This window comes from Corvus cornix, chromosome 12 (assembly GCF_000738735.6).
Source record: "Corvus cornix cornix isolate S_Up_H32 chromosome 12, ASM73873v5, whole genome shotgun sequence".
NCBI classification, from domain to species: Eukaryota; Metazoa; Chordata; class Aves; order Passeriformes; family Corvidae; genus Corvus; species Corvus cornix.
Window position 1 is genome coordinate 7,992,935 of NC_046342.1, and position 24,760 is coordinate 8,017,694.

Consider the following 24,760-nt stretch of genomic DNA (forward strand, 5'->3'; position numbering starts at 1 on the left):
CCTTTCTGAGCTCGTACAAAACCCTGAAAGAGCAGTTCTCGCTGTTTCTGTGTGCCAGCTAAATTTTTCCTCCCTTCTAATACCTTATTATCTCATTGGTCCACTGACAAAACATTAACACACACACACAAAAAAAAAACCAAACAACCCCACCACACAAAGAACAACACACCACCTTGTTTGAATATTTTCCTATTTCAGCCTCTGCCATGAAGCAGGCCAAGAAATTCCTCTATTTTCCTCTCCCCACAAGTGTTTAATGGTTTTGTTTTGTGGTTTTTTTATAGAAAACATTTCACTTGTGCTTCAAAAAGCATTTTATGTTTTCCAGTTGTGCAATTGATGGATATACTGTAGGTAAATATAGACAATTTCTGTTTCTCATGTTTTAAATTTGCTGTGTCAGTTTATTCTTATTGTGTATAAAGCTCTATTCTTGTATGCACAGGTAGGAAGGTGTACTAACCAAGAAAGTTTTTAACCCTTTTCTGTTAACAGCCAGAAAATACTGAAGTGTTATAATTTTTAAGTCTATAGATTTTGCTTAAGTTCATTAATTCAAAGTTCTCAGCAAAAATATGAAAATTTTTAAAATACTACTAAGCATTTTGAAAGTCTTGGAAGTTTCAAAACAAGTTCTTACATCCCGTAACAGTTTATGGAATAAAAGAGATATGCCACACAAGGTGGGGGGGGCCAAACAGACCCAAAAAAACTGGGATTGCTGGTTTCCCAGTACAGGAGCAGTAGTGAGTCTTGAGAGTACTTTTGTGTGTCAAGATACTTTTAGTCTCACAAAGAAGGATGCTGGAATTGCCAAAGGCTCCCAACCGTCTAATGGAAGCAAAGAACACTACAGATATCTAAGAGTCAGAATAGTCAATGTAAAACTGGAATTCAATAAACAGACTTCTGAAAAATGCTTCCATACTTCTATGGTATTCTGAGAAGTGTCAGAAGAAATACCTTGTTACTTTGGTCCATTTCATTGCAAATAATGTCACTCCATCTTTAACATGTTCATGTTTCAGCTTATGAAACAGAGGCTCACCATGAAAAGTAACAGAGATGCTGCAAGGGCTGTGAAAAGGCATCCAACATGCTAAACCAGCACCTATTCCAGACATTTGTACATTTATTTATTATTAATAATTCTATTATCAAGGGGAAAGCTACATACACTCAGGCCTACCTGAAAAGTTAGCCAAGGTATTCCAACAGTACAGAAAATAGATTTAGTCTCAATCTAGACTATTACCCTGCAGATTCCACATCATAAGTTACAAGTGGAAAAAAAGGCAAATTAAATTCACAGTAAAGGAATCAAACACACCAAAAAGAAAGCATTTCCTGTATCCCTTCAGGGATAATCATTGTTCTGGTGTCCTACTGATATGAAACCTCCTAGTTTATATTTCAGTAATCAATGACTATAAAGAGATAAATTTCAATACAGGATAATATTAGCAAAAGATTAATGAGAATATTTATTTACTAAAATTTATAGTGATCTTAAAGGTCAGATTTGGGTTCAGTTTTGGTATGATGTAATCATGAAATCCCTTACAGCACAGCAAGAAACTGTGCAACTAAAATAGCGAGAGCCAGTCTGAGCTGATGGAAAGCTGATGTGGTATTTCACACCAGAAAAATCAAAGCCTCAGTCACCGAAGTATAAAAATACTTTTTCGTGATTGATGAAGGCAAATTAAGTTATTTGATGGCAGAGATCCATATTCAAAAGCAATGCAGGAATGAAACTCATACACTTAGATGCTGTGAAACCTTTGCCAATAGGGTTTATGAAAGTCAAGTTTTACACTAGATCCCAGAAGCTAAATCAAAAAAAGAACATATTTATCCAGTGAATATTTCCAGATGCCCAGACATGACAGAGCACAATTATCTTCTTTAGCTACTGTACAGGGTTGGGGTTTTTTTCTGAAATTAAACCTCCACAATTTACTTCTCAAATACTGACACTTCTAAAGCATTTGTTTCTTAAATACTTAGTACAGCACAGCTAAATTATTTTAAACATTCTGTACAAAGAACTGAACACTCCACTCTTAACAGGAAATATTGCTAAGGCCTCTTGGTTTGCTGTGTCATTCAGGTTTTGCCCAGCTTACAGGAAAATGTAAACTAAAACAGATTAGCACTACCAAAACTGTGAGACCATATTCAGACTCTTATTTCACTACTTACGTACTAGATAGTTAGATAAAAAGAGTAAACTGCAGAAGCAAAAGAAACCTCAAGAAAAACATCAGAAAATGGAAAGGCACGAAAAGAAAAAGCTGTATCATCTCAACAGAGACAGATCAGGAGAGTTACTTCATATACAAGAATTATCAATTTAAAATGTAAAGTTTAACAGTGTAGCTCTGCACAGGCAGATTTTTTTAAAATACCAGTACAGCAAATGTGCACATGTATATTTATTCTTTCTAACATTTATCACAATCTGCTCTGTTTTCCTTCAGATTCTTATCTAGCAGCTTGGTAAATGGAATTGTGAACTGCAGAAGGGTATACAGTTCTCTACCTTGGCACACTATGAAAAGTGTGGAGCATTACTATGCAAACTGTCAAAGCTACTGCTGGGTTCTCCTGAATTCCAACCTTTCTTCCTTCAGCTATTTTACACGTGTTCGTGGAAGATAAGTAAACATTTCAATATAATTTCTTGAAAAGCAAAAAATATTAATATATTGTTTGAAATAAAGCTTCATCTGTATTTGATATTACAGGAAATCTGTTCCCTGAAACAACCTGAAGTTGTAATTACCTACAGTGTTTTACCTACAGAGTAGCAGGAGTGGTGACACATACTGGTCCAAAACCAATTAACTTCTGGCTACCATTTAACAGAAAAGCAAAAGAAAGTGACTGAATCAAACAACCTCTTAGTTAGGTTAATCATTCTAAATTACAAAGTTCTCTTTAATTGTATGGTCTGCACTGGTTTTAGGTATCTAATAGTTGGAAAGGTATTAATCTGAAGTTCATTGCTTGCCTCTGCAGGTGACATGAGAATATTCACCTTCCCTATTCTCCTATAATAGCTGTAGGAAATGCAAGATTCATGCTCAGACAGAAATTTCTTTATCTGAAATGGAAACTGCTTCTTCACAGTTTTGTTTGGTTTTCTTGCTCCACAGCTACAGCATTAGGCTTCACAGTATCAGAATAATTTTATACTAGAAAAGTTCATTTGATCATACTGTTTGGGGTCTTTAACAACTGCACTTCTTAGTGCTTAAAGCAAAGAAAGGAACATTTCAAGCCATGGTTATTTTATGTAACAGGTCTTCTCTTTTTGACTGTCAGTGGGGTCTTGCTTTTTATTGGTTTTAAGAGCAACTTATTCTTTCCAGAATTTGCAGCAAAATCTCTCCCTCCATCTATAGCTTATAAACTGCAAATTTTAAGTTTTTCCATCCAAAAAAGTGATGCCTGATTATTTAATCATCTGTGTACATCTGGAAATTCACGTTATAAGCAGCAAGTTCAACAACGTGAACTGACTCTACTTTATCTTAATCTTTTATTAGAGAAAGTAAATTCACTCTGACTCAGATGAACTTGTTGCAGACTATCAGGATGTTCCTCTTCCCTGAACTGTAAAGAAAGCAGGACAAGCCCATTTTATAACGGTCATTATAATGGTTTAGAAATATCTCTAAATCCTTCCATTGTGTCTACCTCCATGTTCCCAAATGACAGCTTGTTTCAGTTACACTGATGGCCCTGCAGCACAGCCCTTCACTCCATGTCCTTACTCACGGGCACAGTAATATGGGAAAAGGGAAGGACAAACCCCTGTGGAAGAGGAAACATTGCCTTTTTTCCTGCCTCCTCACACATAAGCTTTTTATCCTCTCAGATGTGGGTGATGCCTGATACAGTTCTTGCCCTGCACAGCGAAACAGAAGGGAGCACTGCTTTTAATGACCACGCTATTCAAAGCGCTAACGAAGAAGAAAAAGTTAATCTTGAATTTGGGAAAAGGAGGTGAGTAGCCATAGTGTCGTACAGAATTACTACCTCAAGACACAGCAGACTTTGAACTTAGGAGTCAAAGAAAATGAATAGTCAAAGCTGAACAGCACAACAGGGGAGAGGGGGATAATACTGAATGTGTAAGATGTGTAAATGGTATAAATAAGGAGTTTATACAAATTGACTCACTCTTCTTAATCACACGTAATCCTGCCAGTAGCCTTTTGCAAGCTGAATTAAAAACAAAAACAGCAGCAAGCCTCATCATGTGTTTTCCTGAATTTTCTACCATCTGGTAAAAATGAGTTAATCAATAAAATGAAAGGAAATTCATAGCAAAATAGAGTTACTATAGTTTTTGCAGGAAAAACTGGGTTTTTTCTGCACATTTTGGAATTCTTCATCTGTTAAGATTATTATTAAAAATGGATGATTACTTAGTTCTAGAAAAAAAATGTATGAGGAAAATAAGTCTTAAAGGCTGAAAATTAAATTTGTTGTAGACACTATTAAGCCAGGATTAGAAAAAAAAACATACCACCACATATTCCCACAGTAGTAGGGAAAGACTGATCTTAATTAAGACACAAAAAAACCCCCAACTCTTCAGATTATATAGAGTTAAAAATATATATTTATGGACATTGGAAAATAAAGTGTCCAGGGCACCAAAGACTATATTAGAGCTAAAATGCACTACTGACCTGCCAAAGAGCATGTAATTCAATGGCAAATTGTGTTGTTCACTGCAGTCACAATGTCATCAGTACCTAACATTCTCAAGAAGCAGCTATGCAAGTGTGAAACACCTAAAGTACCCCAAACACGACACTGACAACTTGGGAAAAAACAGCAGAAGAACAGGAGGAATTGCTGGTTGGCACAGAAATAAAGTGATTTTGCAAGTGTTCAGTGCCCCTTCCTGCTAAAATCCAAAGTCCTGCAGAAAAAGAATGAGCTGGCAAGGGTCAGAAGGCATTAAACCACACACACTTGTCAAAGCACAAACTTTCAGGTTGGGATTTTAAAACACAGTCACAGCTCACAAGGAGTAGAACTTGAGACAAATGAAATATAATTGAAATACTCTCTTAAACAGAATTCCACAAGCTGAATAACCCATTCCTAATGGATGTTCAAATGGTGAAAGAATGCCCTGAGACCTATTAAGGGTAAGCCTTCATCAGAATATAAAGATAGAAATTTCACACACAATGGGACTTGTTTTAAAAACACATGTAATACAATTCCCAGTTTCAAAAATTTTCACTTATCTAACACCTACAAGAGGACTGAAAAAGGAACCCCGGAATAATCCAGCCAGCTGGACAAGAATGCCAGTCTCCAGAACTGGCAGATATGTACAGCAAATGCAGAGAAAGAAGACTGGTGGGGAGAAAGGTGAGGGGAAAGGCACCTGTAGAAAATATTAATAGAGGCTGGGACCAATTTGGTGTGAAGCAAAGGTGTCTTCCTCTATCCAAACTACTTCTCTACTTTTTGGAGTGAGTTTTAATTAAGATGTGTTAAAATATCTGAAATATTAATACAACACTGTGTAACAATTTGCCATAAATATTAAAGCTAATAAATATGGCATTAATTTTTTTAATATATATATCCCCAAGTTATCATTGAATCAAGATTTTGGAATATCAAATAAAGCATAGATTCTGCCTCACATATTTGGAAACAACCTAACTGGACACAGCTGGGAAATGAACACCTAGAAAAATTTTGGAACAAAATTTGGTTTTCAAATACAGTTTCCAACTGTATCAAGTTACCACTTTCTTATGACACCACTGTGACATGAAAAACAGGAGAACTCTTAGGTGAAAAAAGTATGAAAAATATACTCCTAAAGATAATTTTGTTTTCTTGTAAATTCACATAATCTTTCCTCCAATATTTGATTCTGTTTAGCCATCAAGGCACCACTTCTCTACACAGTGAGGCAATGCAAGACCTGAAAAGGACATCGCCCTACCTATTTAACATAGAATTACAGGTACCTTCAATTCATGTTTTATTGTTACACCTGTATACTTCTTTAAGATAAAAATCTCTTCTCTAAAACATTACATACAAATATTTTTTTCTTGGACTTTGCCTGACTGGCAGTGCTTGTTAATTCTGCAGTCGGGAAGCCAGGACAGCACAGTGTATTCAGGTGGAAAAGCCTATCACGAGTGTTCTTGTCTAATTGCTCCAATTCTCAGCCTGACAGTTCTCCCTCTTCAGGGGACGAGCTGCCTGACAGGATGAAGAATGCCTGGTTTTGCTTTCTTAAGCAACTTCTGTGTTTTCTACTCTTTAGTTCTCTCCTCCCTTCTTTTACTGCACTAGGGAATCTGAAGACAAAAATATCTCTCAAGTGTATGGAAAGTACCAGATCATTCATACACAATTATGCAGCTCATTCATTCCCATATTTCAAAAAACTAAGAATATACAAGTTATATGTTATAAATAGAAAAATAAATACACTAAAATAACAATAATGTAAAAGTAAAATAAATTTTATCCGCCAGAGGGTGATGTAGTAAGCAGTGATTGTTAACCAATGAAGAAAAATCATGTCAAATCTCTCTTGCTAGCAAAACTTACACTACCATACAACCCAATGTCTGAGCACAATTTTTTAGGAAGAACTTCAGGTTTCCAGAATATTGTAGTATTGTTCCAGTGATATGTTGTAATTTTATTACAGTATTAATTATTAGAAATACTAAAGGATTACGGGTTCATTTTGGATTTTTTACAATAGCTATAAAAAAGACAATATAATGTGTACCTAAATGTATTCATGTTAACATCAAACTCGGTATAAACCTTAATAGTTTTTCCACAGGTAATACATACTCCATAGCCCAGAGAGCTGGGCTGACAAGTAGGTATATTTTCAGAATGATGTGGAAAGACTTTTGGCTTCCAAATAAAGGGTAACTGGGAATTTTTATTTCCCCTCAAGATACAGCTTGGTTTCTGTCACTCAGATAAGAAACCTGGTGATCAATGAATGCAAAAAATTCTGAATATCCCAACCTATGTATAATTTTTCAATGTACACATGTGCATAATTACACGTACACATCAATAGAACAGCTGGCTTTCATTACAGATATGTTGATTGCAAACAGCGGTATTCCAAGTTTGGAGTGAAACGTTTTTTAATGCTTTAGTATATCAAGATCTAAATATAACCCACTAGTTCACCTCCACCTTCTAGAGTATCCAGAAGGAATATTATACCACAATGTTCAGGCATTTCTTCACTGAATTAGTTAAGACCACAACACTAACTCCAGGTACATAGTTAAGGGTAATGTCCATACAAGACAAAGTTCACACTAACAGGACTCTTCTTTTAGGCTTTCTACCTACAAATTGCAAAAGCTATATGTCAGTTTACACAGTTCAAATCAAAATACGTAGGAAAGATCTAATTTTCAAAGCACAACTCCCTGCCTCTGTGATTCTTTCAATTCAAATGCAGGCTTTGCAGTGAGACTTGTACTGCATACAATTAATGTAAGTCAACTAAAACTTGAGTGAGTTCAAAAAGCAGGCCTTGTTTTAGGGTTTGCTGCTCTTCTGAAGCTGCATCCCAACATGTTATGCTTTTCCTCTAGGTTCTGTTGACCTTTGCTTTTCTGTTACAGAAATGTCATGTGATGAGACCCCACCTTCTCACTCAATTATAGATAAGACTGGAATACAGACCTTACAAGACCTTAGCATTCTCTGAGTCTCTAGCACTGAAATATTTACATGGATTTGCCTCAGGATTTTCCTTTTGGCAGAACCATCATTTATTCCTTTTCCTTCAGGGTACAAAGAGTACTTCACCTGAAATCTACTGCCTTCTTTTAACATGTGCTTTTTTAGCTTTTTATATCATCTTCCAACACCAAGAGTAAGAGCAATAACTATACTGTAGCAGAAGCTTAAGGAAATTCAAAAAGTAAATATGATTTTCCCCATCCCAGAGGCCAAATAGTCTAAAATTACTAGATTCAAAAGACTTATTTGCTCCTGTCACAAGCAATCCAACTTGAACCAAAGTTACCCTTTATAAAGAACACCAAAGGCTCCTGAATCCTAGTTTCTTTATCAACTCAGATGACAGATATTCCAGCAATAAATTCAAGCAACAAGTACTGTCTTGCAGCTGACAGCTTTAACAAGTGACACACTGGCACCAGGGAATACACAGTTCCACAGTCAGGAATGCCAGACACCTTCAACAGAGCAAATGACAAGCAGTCCAAATATGACCCTGCATGACATCAACCAAGCATAACCCCCAGACATGCAAAAACTCAGAAGAAAATTCAATCAATGACCAACAGGTTAAGTCACCATCACAACATTGCCCTTACCCTGACAACAATCTGAAATGCATCTTATGAATTCAGCCGCATAACAGAAAAGAGAAAAACTTGCATGGCACTTCCTAACCTATCTTTAAATTATATACATATATAAAATAAATAAATATAATGCTTTGCAGCACAGCCAAAAGGGTTGTGTTTCTCAGAAACAGCCCAGAGGATGGAGTTCTGTACTGCAGGCTAATAGAATATGGCATTATCAACTGCCTGTTACATGATTGGGGACAACTGTCAGAAAATACAAGATGAAAGGACCAAAAGAACGGAAAACGTCTGAAATCTTACTAATAAGGACTAAAAACGTAAAATGAGAAAGAAATGACTCATTTTTCTTCAGTACTTCCTTCCTTTTCTCTCTTCCACTTTGGATGATGGAAAATTCTGGAAAGTCATTTCCAGCATTTTTTTCAGATTAAGTCTAAGACCTCAAGGAAGGAAACCTTCAGAGAACCTAACAGAGAAATAAAAATATACTTTAAAAAACCACTCTGTAAACTACTGGCTCCATCACAATCAGTGCAAAGAAATTCACTGAGGATAACATTCAATATATCATCTATGATACCTGTGAGAAACTGTATCATTGATGAGATTAAAGGTTTAATTAACATCTCCAGGAGACTTCATTTATGTTCTGTAAAACTTGATTTCAAAACAAACTCCTGTATTATGAAACAGTCTACTATTAATGTGATGTATCCTATACCACCCAATCCTAACAAAATTCCAAATTGTTTATATACAATTATCTCTCTCCTAATTTCCTTAAGTCATTCTGACAGCATAAAGTACCTACTAGGATAGAACTGAATCTGGACTTCCCTAATTTAAGCCAGGAAGGGGCAAAAAGCAGCAGGTGTGGCTTAGCAGTAGGTACTGAAGGAACACCTTCAAGCAGGGCTACAAGCATAACGCAAGGGGAACTTAAAGGTAGTTCTATCCCAACTAATACCCTGCTAGATCTACGTTTTTTTGAAGTGGTCTTCTCTGAGACCCTGTCAGAATCCTGGCTTCTGTTAAAGGGTTTTACCCACCCAGCAACACAACAATCACTGCTGAACAACAGAACAAAGTCCATCAGATTGGGGATCAGAGAATGCAGTATCCATCTGAAGTTGCACGGGAAGTTTAACAAACAGGATGAAATTACTAAATTCAGCTGAAATATCAGCTCAAAAAATAAATAATAAACCTACAGCCTTTCAGAAATCTCCTCATGTGATACTTCTATTTTAAGATGATCACCACCATTACAGGACAAAAAAAATGCACAACAGGAACAGCAGCAGCTTTTGTAGTATTTTGGGATGAACCATCAAACATCAGCTAAGGATGTGACTATGTTCAAAGCTGATGAGTTCAGTTTCAAGTCATAGAGCCTCACACAGCTCCAAACACCTTTCATTGCAATGCTGTTTCTGCTAGAGAGTCAATCCACCTTCTCAAAATATTACTGGTCTTGTTTATTCTTCTTCATGAAGAACACTCACTGACACTCATTCTAAGACTTCAAGATGCAAATTAAATTTCATGCTAGCACTTCGGCACTGGATAACTGATAATGACTTATATCCTGCATTTAAAATAAAGTGGGTATTTTGCAATGTTCAATAACTTTGTTTCCAACATGATGAATAAAGTACTTTTTGTTCTAAATATAAAAATAGTACTCTTTCATCTATTACACACAGTCCATCCTAAAGACTACAATTCATGGTCCTTATCTTTTTTAAATACTGGGGGCAACAGAACATAAAATCAAATTTTACTTTCCTCAGATCTCTCATACCTCAAAAACGTGCAAAAGGGTATAACTTATTACTATCCTTTCCACTTTACCACTAACATGTGATACAGTTTTCATACAGCTTAAACTATTAGTTTCTACTGCTTAATGTATATATGAATACTGCTGTCTGAACCAGAGCACCACCAAAAAGCTTCAGCCAAGACAAAACAAGTACTTGCACACTTACAGGGTCATATTCCTATTATTCCTTTTTCTAGCTCAGTACTTACCAAGCTTTTTGAGACAGAGGAAAAATAAAGGTTAAAAGCAACTACATTCCCTCATTCACCCTCGAGCACTTTTGGGTTATTACTCCCTCAAAATTTCCTTGGTTATCTGTAGTATCATGACCCCCCTTCCTTACCAAATTCTACTCCGTACCAGAGCCAGGAGCCTTTCCTCCTCATCAGTAACAACAACCAAAGGCAACACACACCCTTCTGCCACAGTTTATTCACTGTTTCTCACCAACTACACACCACCCCTCCTCAGCAGGACAGTCCTGCTGTTTCGGCCTCTTCCCATTTCACAGACATTATTACTATCAATATAATTCTAAAAAATCCACTGACTTCATTCTACTTTCCTATTCAGATAATGAATGTTTGATCTGTTCTGTGTGGTTAAAAGCTTAAGCACTTTGTCGCATTTAATAAACAAAGCAAAGAAGAAATATTTTGCACTTACCTAAATTGCCATCAATGTACATGAGTTTAAATGAAGAAAACAGTGGAAACATGCAAAATAAAGTTAAAATCAACATGTATGCATGCAGCTGAAAAAAGCTGAAGAAAGCAGGAAACAATGGTACAGTGAAAAACAGAAAATAAGGTGAATGTGATGAACCCACAGGCTTTACAGAATCATTCTAAAATACCTTAAGAAACTTGCACTTGTTGTAAATACTATATTAAAATTTGACGTTAAAAGTAGTTTTTTCTTGAAGAGACTCATTAAGTAAAAATACATCCAATTTTAATTTTTTTTTTTTTTAAGATTATTCATGTGAAAACATACCTCAGGTAGAATAGTAAACCACAAGCAGAACTTTGCCATTCCTCAGCTTCCTAGCTTTCATTCGTGCTACCGTGCACTTCATTAATATTCACAATAAACTTCAAAATCCCTGTTTCACACATTTACACAATAAAATGGGCTGAAAAGTATTTATACCCCAAAAAGAATCCTCCTCTGACCCCATCTGGTATTTAGGAACAATGGGAGGTCTCCTTTCCAACCAGTAATCAAGTGCATACTTTGACACATTAAAGAAGACAATACCAATCTATGAACTCACACTAAATACATACTAATAATGTATACCTTAGCCTAATCAAAGTTTTATTAGGAATATAGTTTAATTAGTAACAAGAAGGGAAACACCATTTCAGAATATTTGTTAGTATATTTTCTTTTATGGTTCTATTTAGATACTTGTCATGAATCAAAGTGAAAATTAAGAGCACGTGAAATAACACCAAGTAGCTACTCTCGGTTCTGAATTCATGAATACACATTCCCTTCTCTACTGATTATTTTATCAGCTCTATTCTGTAATTGCAGCATCTGAGTTAATCATATTGCTACAGATAGACGAAAGTTATTCTGGGAAACTATTTCAAGAAAATTTTGTATTCAAAACTATAGGCCTCAGAGGAACTGCTCACTATCCTTTTTATCCTCTCTTCAACTCATTAATCAGAAGCAAATTCCTGCAGTATCAGGACAGGAACTAAACTTCAAAAGATCGAAATTTGTAACATGTTTTCAAAGAACACATTAAGTCAATTAAAATCACCTGGTTTTCTGTAAGGGGAAAAAAAGGGATCATGGCTCACCCATTTATTTCCAACAACATAAAACCACGTCATCTGAAAAAGAGCCACTGTTCATTGCACACAGTGTCCATTTTGTATTAATTACGTAGCATTAAATGACAACATTTTTAAGTAGGTTTTAAAAGGGGCTTTATTTTGTGCAACAGTGCTTAGTATGCATTTTTTAAAAGTCAGTGATTCAGTTTTTGCAATGTCATAAAAGCAGCATATCAACTGATAAACGTTAAATTGTATTAGAAGCAGCTGATCTAAACCAATAAATTATTTCTCCCTCTTCTTCTGACAGACAGGCAACAATCCTGGAAATGAATATTGCTGAATAATGTCTTGTGTCTTCCCAGCACTTCCCACCTCATGGCCTTCTGCTCTCCACCAGAACCTTCTACACTAACTCTTCTGTACATTACACATTATTAGAATCTTCTATTCAAGACACATTAGAGGGAATAAATACCTACCTAAGTGGGGAAAAGGCAGAAACTCTGAGACACTGCCAATGGATTATTCCAAGATGAAGAACCACTTTAAATAGTTAAAAACATGTAGAGTACTTCCTGCCCCTATATATATATATATAAACCCATATATATAAAAATTCCAGTTATGCTGTGAGAAAATATCACAAAGACTATGAAGAACAGAAAGACAAGACAACTAAATGTGGGCTGTGATATCAAAGAACAGGTGCTGAAAGCATACACTTTCAGAAATAAAATAACTTTCAAAAGAAAACCGGGAATGTCCAAGTTACTGTCCATAAACATCCTCATGGGTTTCTTGCACTTCCAAAAGTTTTAATTTTATGAATTTTCCTGTCGAAACAGATCCTACTATTTCACCTATTTGGCATATTTATTTTCATTATCCTATTTTCCCAGATGTTTTTAAGCCTTCCCAAGCTTGACATTATCAGGATGCATAACACATATCCATCCTTCAGGACACTGATGAAAGCCTCAAGCACATGAAAGATCCCTACCAGATCCTACTGGAAATCTTTCCAATTTCACCATGAATCATGGATAATTACATTTTGACACAGGCTTCCAATCAGATAGTTCTCCATATAAACAATTTCCTCTCACATGCTTCCTTTTGAGATCTGAGAGAAATCTTTTGAGACAACCATTTTCCCAACATCGATATGTTGCTGCTTTTCCTTTATGCATAAGGTGGGTTTTCCTGTCATCCAAGAAAATCAGACTTCTTTGATATTATTTTTGACAAATCTATATTGGGTGCTAGTGTATTTTTTGTTTTTCCCCCTATATTTAGAAATAGCTAACGACTGAAAAAAACACCATTTACAAATAACTTTCTTTGGTTCCTGCAATATTTTTTCAGAAACCACAACAAAAATATCAAACATATTTCACTCCTTCTCTCATGTCACTTTTTTCCCCTGGTAGGCACATAGATTTGCCCTTTTCCAGCCTCCTGGAGTTTGCTAGGAGACTCAGGAATCCAGTCAGGATCACTTTCATCATGGACAGCCAATGTGAAAACACTTTTTAATGTTTCAGTATGAAACAACTCTGTTTTCAAAAAACTTTTACATGCCAGTAAACCTCAGACACACAATGATAGATTGACCAGTCTTAGCATAGATGTGATAGAGCACATCACTTTTTTTGTTCTTAAAATTTCAGCTTTTTGATAATTCCAATTTAAATTAGTTGTTTGAAAAAATCAATAGCCCTCTGGATAAGTAAGAGTGACAGACAAGCTGACACAGCCAGCTTGGGCTTCCAAAGCCATTCCTTCCGAAAGGCTCCTCTCCAAATGCTTACAAGAAAAGTAAGCAGCAATTAGATAAGAGGATGGGTACTTTTATACACAAATATTTGATTACAAGAGAGAAAATAGCAGAAACACATGGTTGACTCCTAAAACCAACTATAAAGTCCCTGTGGAGTTTTGCTGGAACCTGTGGCTGAGCTTTGTGCTGACTGACACTTCCTGAGTAACCCAGAGAACAGGGTGATCAGTAAGATGACTAATTTTCCTCATGATATTTGGTTATTCAGAGCAGTAAAGACAAAAAACAAATGCAAAGAAGAACTTTATAAGACTAAGCCAATTATCAAAGGCTGGCAGATGAAATTCAGTGAGATAAGAGTGGAATGCAAGTGAAAACAATCCCAACTTTAAGCATAGCAAGCTGGGATCGAAACTGGTTAGAATCAGGAGTGAGATTTTCAGCTATAATAAATATTTCCATTAAGATATTAACTTAGCACTCAGTAGCAGCAAAAATAAAGGCATCCAACACTGGAAAGAACAAACTAATTGTTGGGAATTCCTGTGAGAGAGACAGAATTAAAGGGCAAACACTACAACACCAACACAACTCATTTTACATCTTTTCAAAAACATAAGCTGTTTTGGTCTCCTCACCTCAAAGAAAAAACAACCCCAAACATGTAATAGGTCTGAAAAGCATCATGTCACTCTTTCACAAGGAATTATCACACATGGTAAGATTCTTCTAACTGGAAAAGAGCTGAGGAAGGGATGTGATGATGGCACTGTAAAGTTCTAAGTGGCACTGAAACTGGCACCAGATATCAATTACTTATTGCTTCTTTCAGTACAAGAAACAGGAAATCCTGGCAAAAGCAGCCAAAGTCCAGTGCAAAACCAAATGAAAAGCAGTGGTTCTTTGCAGGTGTCAGGCTGTAAGAGCCTGTGGACCCTGGCATTTTAAATAGGTCCAAAAGTAACTGGCTGAATTTGAGGTCCACTGAGTTATTAAGCACAAAAACAGCAGCTGGATCATAAGGAATACTCTGTGGAGGTATCACTGTATACTTGGCCTATTCTGTGAATGTTTGGACACTGTTAGCAATGGAATACTGAGCTACTCAATCTTTGTGTTATTGTATTCTAGAGTCAGGATTCATGTTAAATATACACATAAGGCAAAATATATTCTTGTTATCAGGTTTGCTGTTATAAGAAAATAAGACCATTTGTCAAAAAAACTGACTCAAAACTGAGTTACTAGTTTACTTTCCCCTCAAGATAAGGAAAACTAGCTTTTAGGGGAAAAAAAACCAAAACATAACCTCATTGGTATGTGACAAAGTCTCTAAATACCAGATTCAGATTCCAAATGTCAGTGTAAGATATTAATGTGACACTTCCATAATAAATACATGAGTACATTAGAATATTCCTCCTACTAAGGTGACACTAAATACACCATTAAAATATCTAACCAACAAAGCTTTTGAAAAACAGAACCTCCACCATGCATCTTTCTGATAATATTGGTTCTAGCAGCATCCTAGTGCCCCTGCTATAAGTAGATAATCAGTAACTACTACTGTCAGTCTGGATACAAAAGTCATAAAAGGAAGTAATTTATTAATTAATTGTACTGAATTTTTGATGACAACCCTGTCAGTTTTCCACTGAAGTAGCTGGTAACAGACTTGCTAGCTCTGTAGATATTTAGGTTCATGACATGCCTAAAAGGTGGAAAGTTTGCTGAGGAGCACTAATTGATCACAAACTTGGAAGTAAATTAAAAATCTCGGTTGTTGCTGCCTGCCAGCAAAGAAGTTTAGATTTGGAATCTGGAAGTGAGAGAAACACAGGACTGTGTTTTTGTCTGGGGAAAGTTAACAGATGGTCTAAAAAGGAGCAGCTTTAAAATAAGATGAGAAGCCAAAAAGTGTGTGGAAAAAGGAAGGAGAATTTTTTTTATCTACTCTGTGCTGCTGTTTCATGTAGCTTTTTATATATAGCTGTATATATTTTATATAGCAAAGTCTCAAAGTTTGACTTTACAGATTAAAATATTTGAATCTTTTTAAAACTTCAGAAAAATAATGTTACATCTTGAATAGAAGTATTTGAAATACATATTTACAAGATACTCGTTTTCTACAACACAAGTCTATGAAATGTTATTGAAAACTTTCACTCTGTTCTGTAATGGAGAAGTACAGAAAATTAAATATGAGAATTTATCTTCTTTTATCTTTAAAACTGTTAAATCCCTGTACAGCTTAAATAAAATATGCCTCTGGGTGTTTATTTATACTTTTTCAAAGGCGGCTCCTTTACCTCCTCAGAAAATGTGGCCACATATATTTAGACAGCTTTTGCAAAAAAAGCCCCAGAGAAAGTTTCAAAAATAAGAGAAAGGGTAACAACAATTATTTTCCCCATCTAAAATGTGAAGGGATGCTGCACAAAGGAAATTATAACCTGCATTTGGATGCTTATTAGTGTGTTTTCCTACAGTTTAGCAGCCAGAAGCAGATATGTCAAGACAGACAATTCTTGTGGCAAATGTCAAACTTGTGCCAGTATTGGATACAGTATTAAAAGCAAAACATCACATGCTTGTTTGTAAAACAACACGAAGAAACTCTCATAATTACTTACCTGATTTTCTTCATGGGAAACTCTCATTTGTTCTTTAAGAACTGACATTCTGGCTGCTTCTTCTTTCCTCAATACTCTCTCTTTCTTTAGCTCAGGACTCCAGAAAGTTTTGATGCTGTTCATAGAGGACCCCAGCTTGCTGTCCTTAATGTCTAGTTCTTTTCTGAGAAGGTCATTCTCCCTCTGTAGATCCTTAAGCTGAGCCTGCAGGTCTAACATGGTGCTATCTCTAACCTGTCTCAGCATGGAAGGAACCTGGTGGTGGTGGTGGTGTGAGGATGTGGTCAGCCCTCCATGCTGGTCGGTGTAAGAAAGGACATCAGTGTGTGACAGTCCAGCAGAAGCAATATTGGGGCTGCTCCCCATGGCTGTGACTCGGCCACCATACACAGCTCGATTTGTAGCCCTTCCAAGAGTCATTGTGCCCTTTGGGAAAGTAGTAGAAGCTACACCCTCATGGTCACTCAGGTACATTGGTCCAGATGTTGCATAGGCTGCGTTAAGGGACTGGATGTTCTCCATGGATAACGTCTTCCCCGTCCCTCCTCCCCCGCTGCTGGTTCGCCTGTGGCCCAGGCGAGGGGACCTCGGCAGGCGGGGAGACCTGGAGGGACTTCCTTCCAAGTTGCTGATTGTTCTTGCACTTCCATACATTTTTCTTCTACTTTGAGGTACTATTTAGTAAGAAACTAGTAACACTAAAGTTGAATATTAAATTTATAATTCCGGCTAGAAATATTGGCAGTTTCACTGCATTCTTCCAGTAGGCAAAATCTGGTATTCCTCCAAAGACAGACCTGAGGGAAAAAAAAATATATTATAAAATTAAATTTTCATCTTGGAAAATAAACTTACAAGTAATCACCATATATCAGAAAAAAAACAACTTCCCAGAGCAATAACTTCAAAAATAAAATCTACTACACATTTTATATTTAGGAAGATGAGTTAAAAATGCATTTTCAAACTAATTTCAATCAAAATAAAACTTCTAATTTCTTCCTTGCTAAAAGACTTGGAGTTAAATCTTGCTAAACTAAGTTGCAGTGAACAACAGAGGCCCAAAAACATACCTTAGCTGGTATATTAATGGACTTAAATGACTGACAACATGAAATTTATATAAAGAAAAATATTTATTATTGACTTTAAGAACTACCCTCTTAAATAAGCCTCCAGAATTCATCCCCAAGGCACGCAGATATAAAGGAACCAGATCTTGTTGATGTACATTTTCAAGTTTTGGCATTTTGACATCTCTGTCCAAATCTGCCCCTCGTTTCAGCTGTCATGCAGCATTCAAGAGATGACCCACAGCTTGCTCCACCAAGAACTTGTGCAGCTTTTCTGGCATCTCAACTTCAACACATTGACCAACTAAACAAAAAATTTCTCATCATGGTAACTGGGACAATGTGACTTCTTATCCTAAATCTCAAGCACCAGCCATCCTCTGGCCAAATAACTCATCAAGCCCTCTGAAAAATCCATCCTTGCATCTTTCCAGTTGCCTGAAATAGTTCCATAGCTCCCTTCAAAGACAAATCTCCCATGAGACCAGAGCTGAAGATCATTTTCCTTCCACTGGCTCCTGGCAGACCCTGAACAAAAGCAACAACTCATCTTTTAAATTGACAGAATTCACCCCCACCCTCCCACTCACTCAAAAACACACAAAACAAACCAAAGCTTCACAAAAAACACAACACTCTGGCCTAGTGAAAAAACAATACTGCTAGCAGAAACTGCCAGTATCAATTTAAACTGCACACAATAAAATATTTTTAGATACAGCAGATATGATACACAGGTGGTGGAGTTTGGTATAAATTTGTTGATCCTCAGAACTAGAGGTACAGAATATTGTATCTTATATCACATCCATCCTGTTGTTCCTTCTCATTGCCACAGTCTGATAAATACGTAATTTATGTTTCTTGCTTAGAGTTACTTAATAACCTACTTAGTCTTCTGCTTATGTCTCTGCTATGTATTTTTAGGTACTTGTTTTGCCTTTTAGAGCTTATTCATTGTGGTCTTTCTTTTCTCAACTTGTGTGAAGTTTTGGAAGTTCTTATCTCAAATCAGAGAACGCTTTCATCTTGCTTAGCACTCCAGTCCTCACCATTGAGCTCTACTGAAAAAGGGATCCTCATTCCTTATCCAAAGGCAGGCTAACTTCTCACTAAACTTCTTTACTAATGTTCAAACACTGATTTAACATTTTAACTTCCATAAGCTTGTAAAAATTCTGAAACCAACAGGAAAAGAGAAGCAAAACACCACCAACCAAAGAAGCGTTATTACCTCCACAGCATTTTCAATTTTTTTCTTTTACTTTCCCCCTAGAAATATTCTAAGCAAAACAGAGACCTCTATGTAGCAAATGCAAATACACTGATGATATGCTCAATTTTTCTTACTTTAGTGGGCTATTAAGGACAGCTTACAGACCAAAAGCTGAAAACCCTGACTTAAAAAATTCGTAGGGTTTCTCCATCTTCATTTGCAGTTTGTTTCCTTCTACAGCCTGAATTATACAGGCTGGCTTTCCTGCAAACACCCCAGAAAAAGGCAAGCACATGAAAATATGCTTTCTCAATGCATGTACTTCTTAAGGATAAAACTGGAGTCTTCCTTTATGGCTGTGAAATGTCTCAGACACAGTAGAAGCCAGACACCATTGCTCTATGAAGGAGGGGAGAAAAGCACCTACATCATTTTCTGCTCTTTATTGCTTATACATGGAGCCTTCCTAGCTTCAGGAAGACTTACTGTGTGTCTCCACAAATCAGGAATTGGAGACATGAAGAAGCAATATCAGCCTCAGGACCTCAACAACTGCCACACAGATCATCATCTACTGCCTGGAGAAAAAGAAAGGAGAAATCCCATCTTCCCACAGAACCAGCTGACAGAGCCATTCTAGTTGAACTTAGAGTGGACAGGTGAGATATAAACGACTATTTTGAAAGATAAATTTGTTTTATATTATTATTTTAATTGGACAGGAGGGAATGAATATTAATACTCTCAAGTAATAACTTTTTAACCCAAGCTGTAAGTGTTGCAATGGCCACAACGGAGCTCACAAAGGTCGTATCCCCCTAAAACCTTCTCTGAGAAAAAAAGTCACCCAGATTCCTTCACTCTGGTAGGGACAGACTGCAGAGCCACACATTTTCCTACAAGAGCTGAGTTTTAAAACCCAATTCAGCTTAGTACTAGGAAAAAAAACCCAGATGATCACCTGCTTGGCTCAGTATTTTCTTATTTTAAAGAAATACCGTTTAATGCACATAATGTAAAATTAACCACTATAATCATGAGTTTAATATCCTGTATTGCAAACAAAGCTGTATTTTATACAGATCCTTTTAGGATCCAGAAAATTAAGCAAGCATTCTCAGCTGGAGGCAGGAGGGCAAGCACTGGACACTTTCCCTCATGCTCTCATCAGCCTTAAAAACCCCAGCAAACCTGATACAGTCCATTTCATGCCAAAGTCCCTCCTCATGCCTGTTCCAACTTTCAGCTTGCCTTATTTTCCACATTCCTGCCCCATCTGATCACCTGCACTCTGCAGACAGCAACATCATGGGTTTGCATTACCCACCATCACTGAAGTCTGACAATGCATTTTATTTGTGTTTTAGCTTTCTATTTTTATAGAAACTTGGGAGCATAGGATTCTAATATGATGCTAATAGAAGCTCTCACTCAATTTAGTTTCCAAATCCTTACTTCTACATTTTACATAATTAGAGTTTCCTTGAAATACTGTGTACACAACACCCTGTAAGTTCTGATTTTCACTCGTTACACACTCTTACATGCTGAGGGATGATTTAGGCTTTTAGTGTCCCCTCCTGTGGCCTGAATCACCTAGTCAGCAGGAAGTTTGGGTATTAGCCAGATACTTAATAGCTTTGCACAACTACTTGCCAATATTAACATTGAGCCAAGAGCTCAAACATTTGTAAAAGTACCAAAGGCTTTAAGGAAACCCCTTCCTTAGAGTTCACCTCCCCAAACAATATATGGTGACAAGTAAGTGGCAGAAATGATCAAACTAAATCCAAACTGCCTAAAACTGTCTAGTACTATACAGCTCCCCACATATAAACCAAAAGAAGCAAAATAGAAAAAAAGAGGTGATGTAGAACACAATGCTCCTATTTTCTTCACCAGGACTGCATTTTGAGACACCACAAAAGGCAGGAGATTCACAGAAATAAGACAAACACGTCCTGGTAAACAATAATGATTTCTTTATTTTGATAACATCTTTTAAATACTCTTACAACAAAAACATCTCTGTACACAGAAGAGCAGGAGTATATGCATATTAAAAGTAGTGACCAAGAGCCAGAAATATTTCTAGCCCTTTCTTTTGGATTACCTAGGTTTTCTACTGCTTTCATAGTGGCACAATACAGCCTCACAGCAGACAATATTCTTTTCTTCACGTTTTTTATTATCTATGCTGATGTAAAAGAAAAAAAAAGGCAGCAAGCTGATACAAAATAGATACAGAGAACCCAAATCTGTTGTAGAGTATCCTTCCTTTCTTCATTAATCTGAGCAGCCTAGCCATGTCTTCTTTTCATAAAGTAAAATAAAATAACAAACACAATGCTCTTCATATGGGATTAGTACAAGGCCAGCATTGTTTTTATTAAAAGGACAAAGTACTCCCTTTTCCTATTTACCAGGCTGACCAAATTATTTCTCCCCCACCTTTTTTTAATCCTAAAAAGAAAAGAATCCATTTCTTCCTGCTACTCCACTATTCCTTACAAAAGTTTGAAAAAAAAGAGCATATGACTACAGAAGCAACATTTTCATTTAAGTTCCTTACAGCGTCCTGAAACTGCGTTTCTTATGTAAATTTAAGTTTTACTACAGTCTGCACAATACATTTATTTTTACTAGTTAACAGACATTAGTTTATCCCCTCTCTTGTAGCTTGGCATAAAATTTGCGCATATGTAGTTGTAAATAAAGTTAGTTCCAAAGTCTCCTTTAATCTTGCAAGCTGGTCATGTCCCTGAACTCCCATCAATGCTAAATGGAAGAACTGGCATTTATCACTTCATAGTTCAACAGTTCACCAGGCCTGCCTGCCTTTCATTTCTCTTTCACACAGAAGAAAATACGAAGGCAAAAGTAGAAGTGGCTGCTCAATATGCATCTAATGACATAAATGGAAAATAAAGTTGTCAGGCATTCTAATGCTGTCAGGTGCAGTGACAGCAATTAATACTTGTCATGCAATCAGAATACTCCACCAATTGAAATATTTGCTCAAAATGCCGTATTAAAAAATCTTGAAAAGCAAGCAGTTCTGACACCATTACCAGGAGAGTCAATTATATTACTCTCAAATGTACTTAAGTGAAGAGTCAACAACACCTTTCTAACTCTTTCATCCAGGTTTCATGGGTTTAAAACAAGGCTAGTGTTCAAGAGAGGTACATTTCTTTCAAAGCATTTTACTGTTTATTACAATGTTCAAGACATAACTGTTTTAAAACATAATAGTTAGAAATAGGCTTTAAATAATGTAAATAATATTTAAACTCCACCAACTGACACCTCCATTATTTTCTAACTTTTAAGTTAGGTCTCTTTGTTGCTCAAACTCCAATTCTTAATGCTTTATCTCTAACACTTCCATTAAAATAATTCTTTCCTGCAGTCCTGAATGTGACAAGTCTTCCTGGGGTTTCTAAGATGCTTAAGGGAGGCGAGAAATTCCAAATTTGTTTCATTTTATTTTTCTGATGTTGCGTAAAATATTAAAGACCTGAAAATGGAACACTAAAAAAAAAAAAAAAAAAAGACTTCTATAGCCAAGCAAAGGCAGAATCATCACATCTAATTTTAATTGTTATGCCAGAGAACACACTGTATCTTTATAAAAAGCCATAGGGCAGCCTATCTGCCAAATCTGGGCGACACAACCACATACAGTCTGTACAAGTTACCTTCCAGTGCTGAGCATTTCTCACTCTCCAGTCCCTTCTGATTGGACAGCCACTCCACAGAAGCAGGGATGTTTAGTGTTACCCTTTGGTTAAAGTATAAAGCACAAGCACCAACAGTGGTGCAAAGGGTTTCAGAGGTGCAGGGTAAAACAACACCTCAGCTGTAACTGCCTGAAGTTCCCAGTCCCACGCTCACTGTGTCATTGTTTTGCTGCCCATCTGCTCTCTGCAACTCTTAACACTGGGATCCTATTTTTTATTGGTGGGTGGGAGGATGGATGGTGTGAATCACAAGCAACAAGGGATAGAAACACAAATTCCAAAACACTGCTTGTACCTCTTCAGGCTTTTTAGCTGTCAACTTCCCTGCACCATAATGACCTTCTCAGGATACACAGATACTTCTAAAGACCTGGCAAGCTTTTGGTCTTCTGGAGAAATACTTCCTATTTCAGTCTTTGCAGGTATCTCATGTGCTAAATTTCTGCATCCTAGTCTGTATTCATCATGCCTTCCATCCTGCCATTGTTAATCATGTCTTTTATTTCCTTCTCAATAACAATTCTCATTTATCAATGCAAGCCTGCATTTACAAACTCCAGTATTTTGTGGAGGATTATTCTAAGGCACATGGTAAACCAGGCAAACAGTACTTTTCATTTAATAGCTGTTAAAGAACAACACCACTCATATGTCTTGAATTTTTACTAAAATAGTCTCCTTTGGGGAAAAACATTAAAATGTAAAAGAATATAACATTCTTCAGGATTACTTGAAAGTTATGCCTAATTATTAGCACAGTTATACTTTGCTTTTGTCAACATTTACCTAACTTGAATGACTAAATGTAGTTTACAGAAACACAGTTATAGACTGAATAACCTTGGAGAAGGTAGATCTTAAAAATAAGCACAAGTTAAGAAAATCTGAAGGTTTTCCAGGAAAAAACTGGAAGACCAGACTTCTTCTATCATTCATCTACATTGTCAGCATTCATACCAATTTTTTGAAACGTAAGGCAGTTCAGGTGGTAATATATATAAATGCATATTAAAGACCACATTCATTTTAGTAGGATAACCTAAGAACTGAAAATACTGTAAAAGGAAATTGACTGAGTCTGTAGTTTGACCTGTAAATTTGTCTATTTTCACATTAAGTATGCTTAAGAATATTCTGTCATTTACATTAATCTCATCCTTTCAATTTTAAGATGCATTTATAACTCAATGTTTGAGAAACCAACAGAGATACTCCCACATACTAGAGTATTTTCAATTGAATTCACTAAGGCTACTCTCATTAATGTTATTAAACACAGGCTTATATAGTTGCAATATAGTTATTATTTTTCTTTTTCGCTACAAAGCTTCCATTCTCATTAAAAAAAGCAACAAAACAATCATAGGATCAGCTTTTAAGACTACCTGTGTAGCCTCCAGCAGTTTCTTAGAATACTTAAATATTGGGATATTTAGCAAGCCTAAATATCCACTCTGCGTCTTACACTTATTTGATTCAACAATAGTAATATGCCTACTCAAACTGCAAAACAAGGAGCATATTTGTGCATTCAGCACGCTTTGAAGCCATCACAATCCAAAAACCTGTAGAATATCTCTCCTGTTCTCTTTGCTCAGATACAAGAGCATGCACATGTTTCAGTACCATGCCAAAGAAAAACTGGCTGTGCTTCAGCCACTTCAGATCAAAGTTGTCCAAGGAACTTACAGGCTCTGTAAGTAATTTAGCAGATTAGTTTCATCATAGAATCAGCATCCTGGAACCATTAGAAGACATTGCACTTCAGGAATTGCCTTTTTATTTATTTATTCACCAAAAGAGTTGAAGAGTTCCCCCAAGCACTTGGTGGCCGGCTCTTAATTTCACAGCAGAGCCCAATCTGCCCCCTTTGGGCTCACACTCAGCTAAGCACAACCACACCAGTTCACAAGTGCAATTTCTAAGTCCTCACAGGCATCTGACTTAACATTTGATGTTGATGACAGATGTTATTGTAACTGCTTCCTTAAGGAAAAACAAATGTTTTGAGCAGATTTCAAATGAGCTCTATAAATGAAAGCCGAGGTACATCATGACTGCCAATACTCTGCCATCAAAAATAAACTTGCTTTACACAGCAAACTGTCTTCCAGAGAAGCCCCTGAGAGTACCCATTTCTACCACTATTATTGGACATAGGTCAAAAAAAAAGAACTGTGCTTTATTTACCAGGTCATATTTGTCCACTTATCTGAAGTGTTGAAAGAACATAAGTGGTAAAAACTATATTTCAGCAATATATTTTAAGGAAAAGAATGCACTACAGAAAACTGTTTAAGT

General features: G+C 36.4%; 1 protein-coding gene across 14 annotated transcripts in view; it reads right to left on the reverse strand.

The window, feature by feature from the left end:
- The window catches only part of ERC2 (ELKS/RAB6-interacting/CAST family member 2), a 431,010-nt gene that overhangs the window by 388,199 nt on the left and 18,051 nt on the right, over positions 1-24,760 (reverse strand). For all 14 annotated transcript variants that reach the window (XM_039558888.1, XM_039558887.1, XM_039558889.1 and 11 more), the window contains one exon: positions 16,428-17,224. In XM_039558888.1, the coding sequence (XP_039414822.1) occupies positions 16,428-17,081 (654 nt within the window). In that variant the 5' untranslated portion in view covers positions 17,082-17,224. The remainder of the gene's footprint in view (positions 1-16,427; positions 17,225-24,760) is intronic.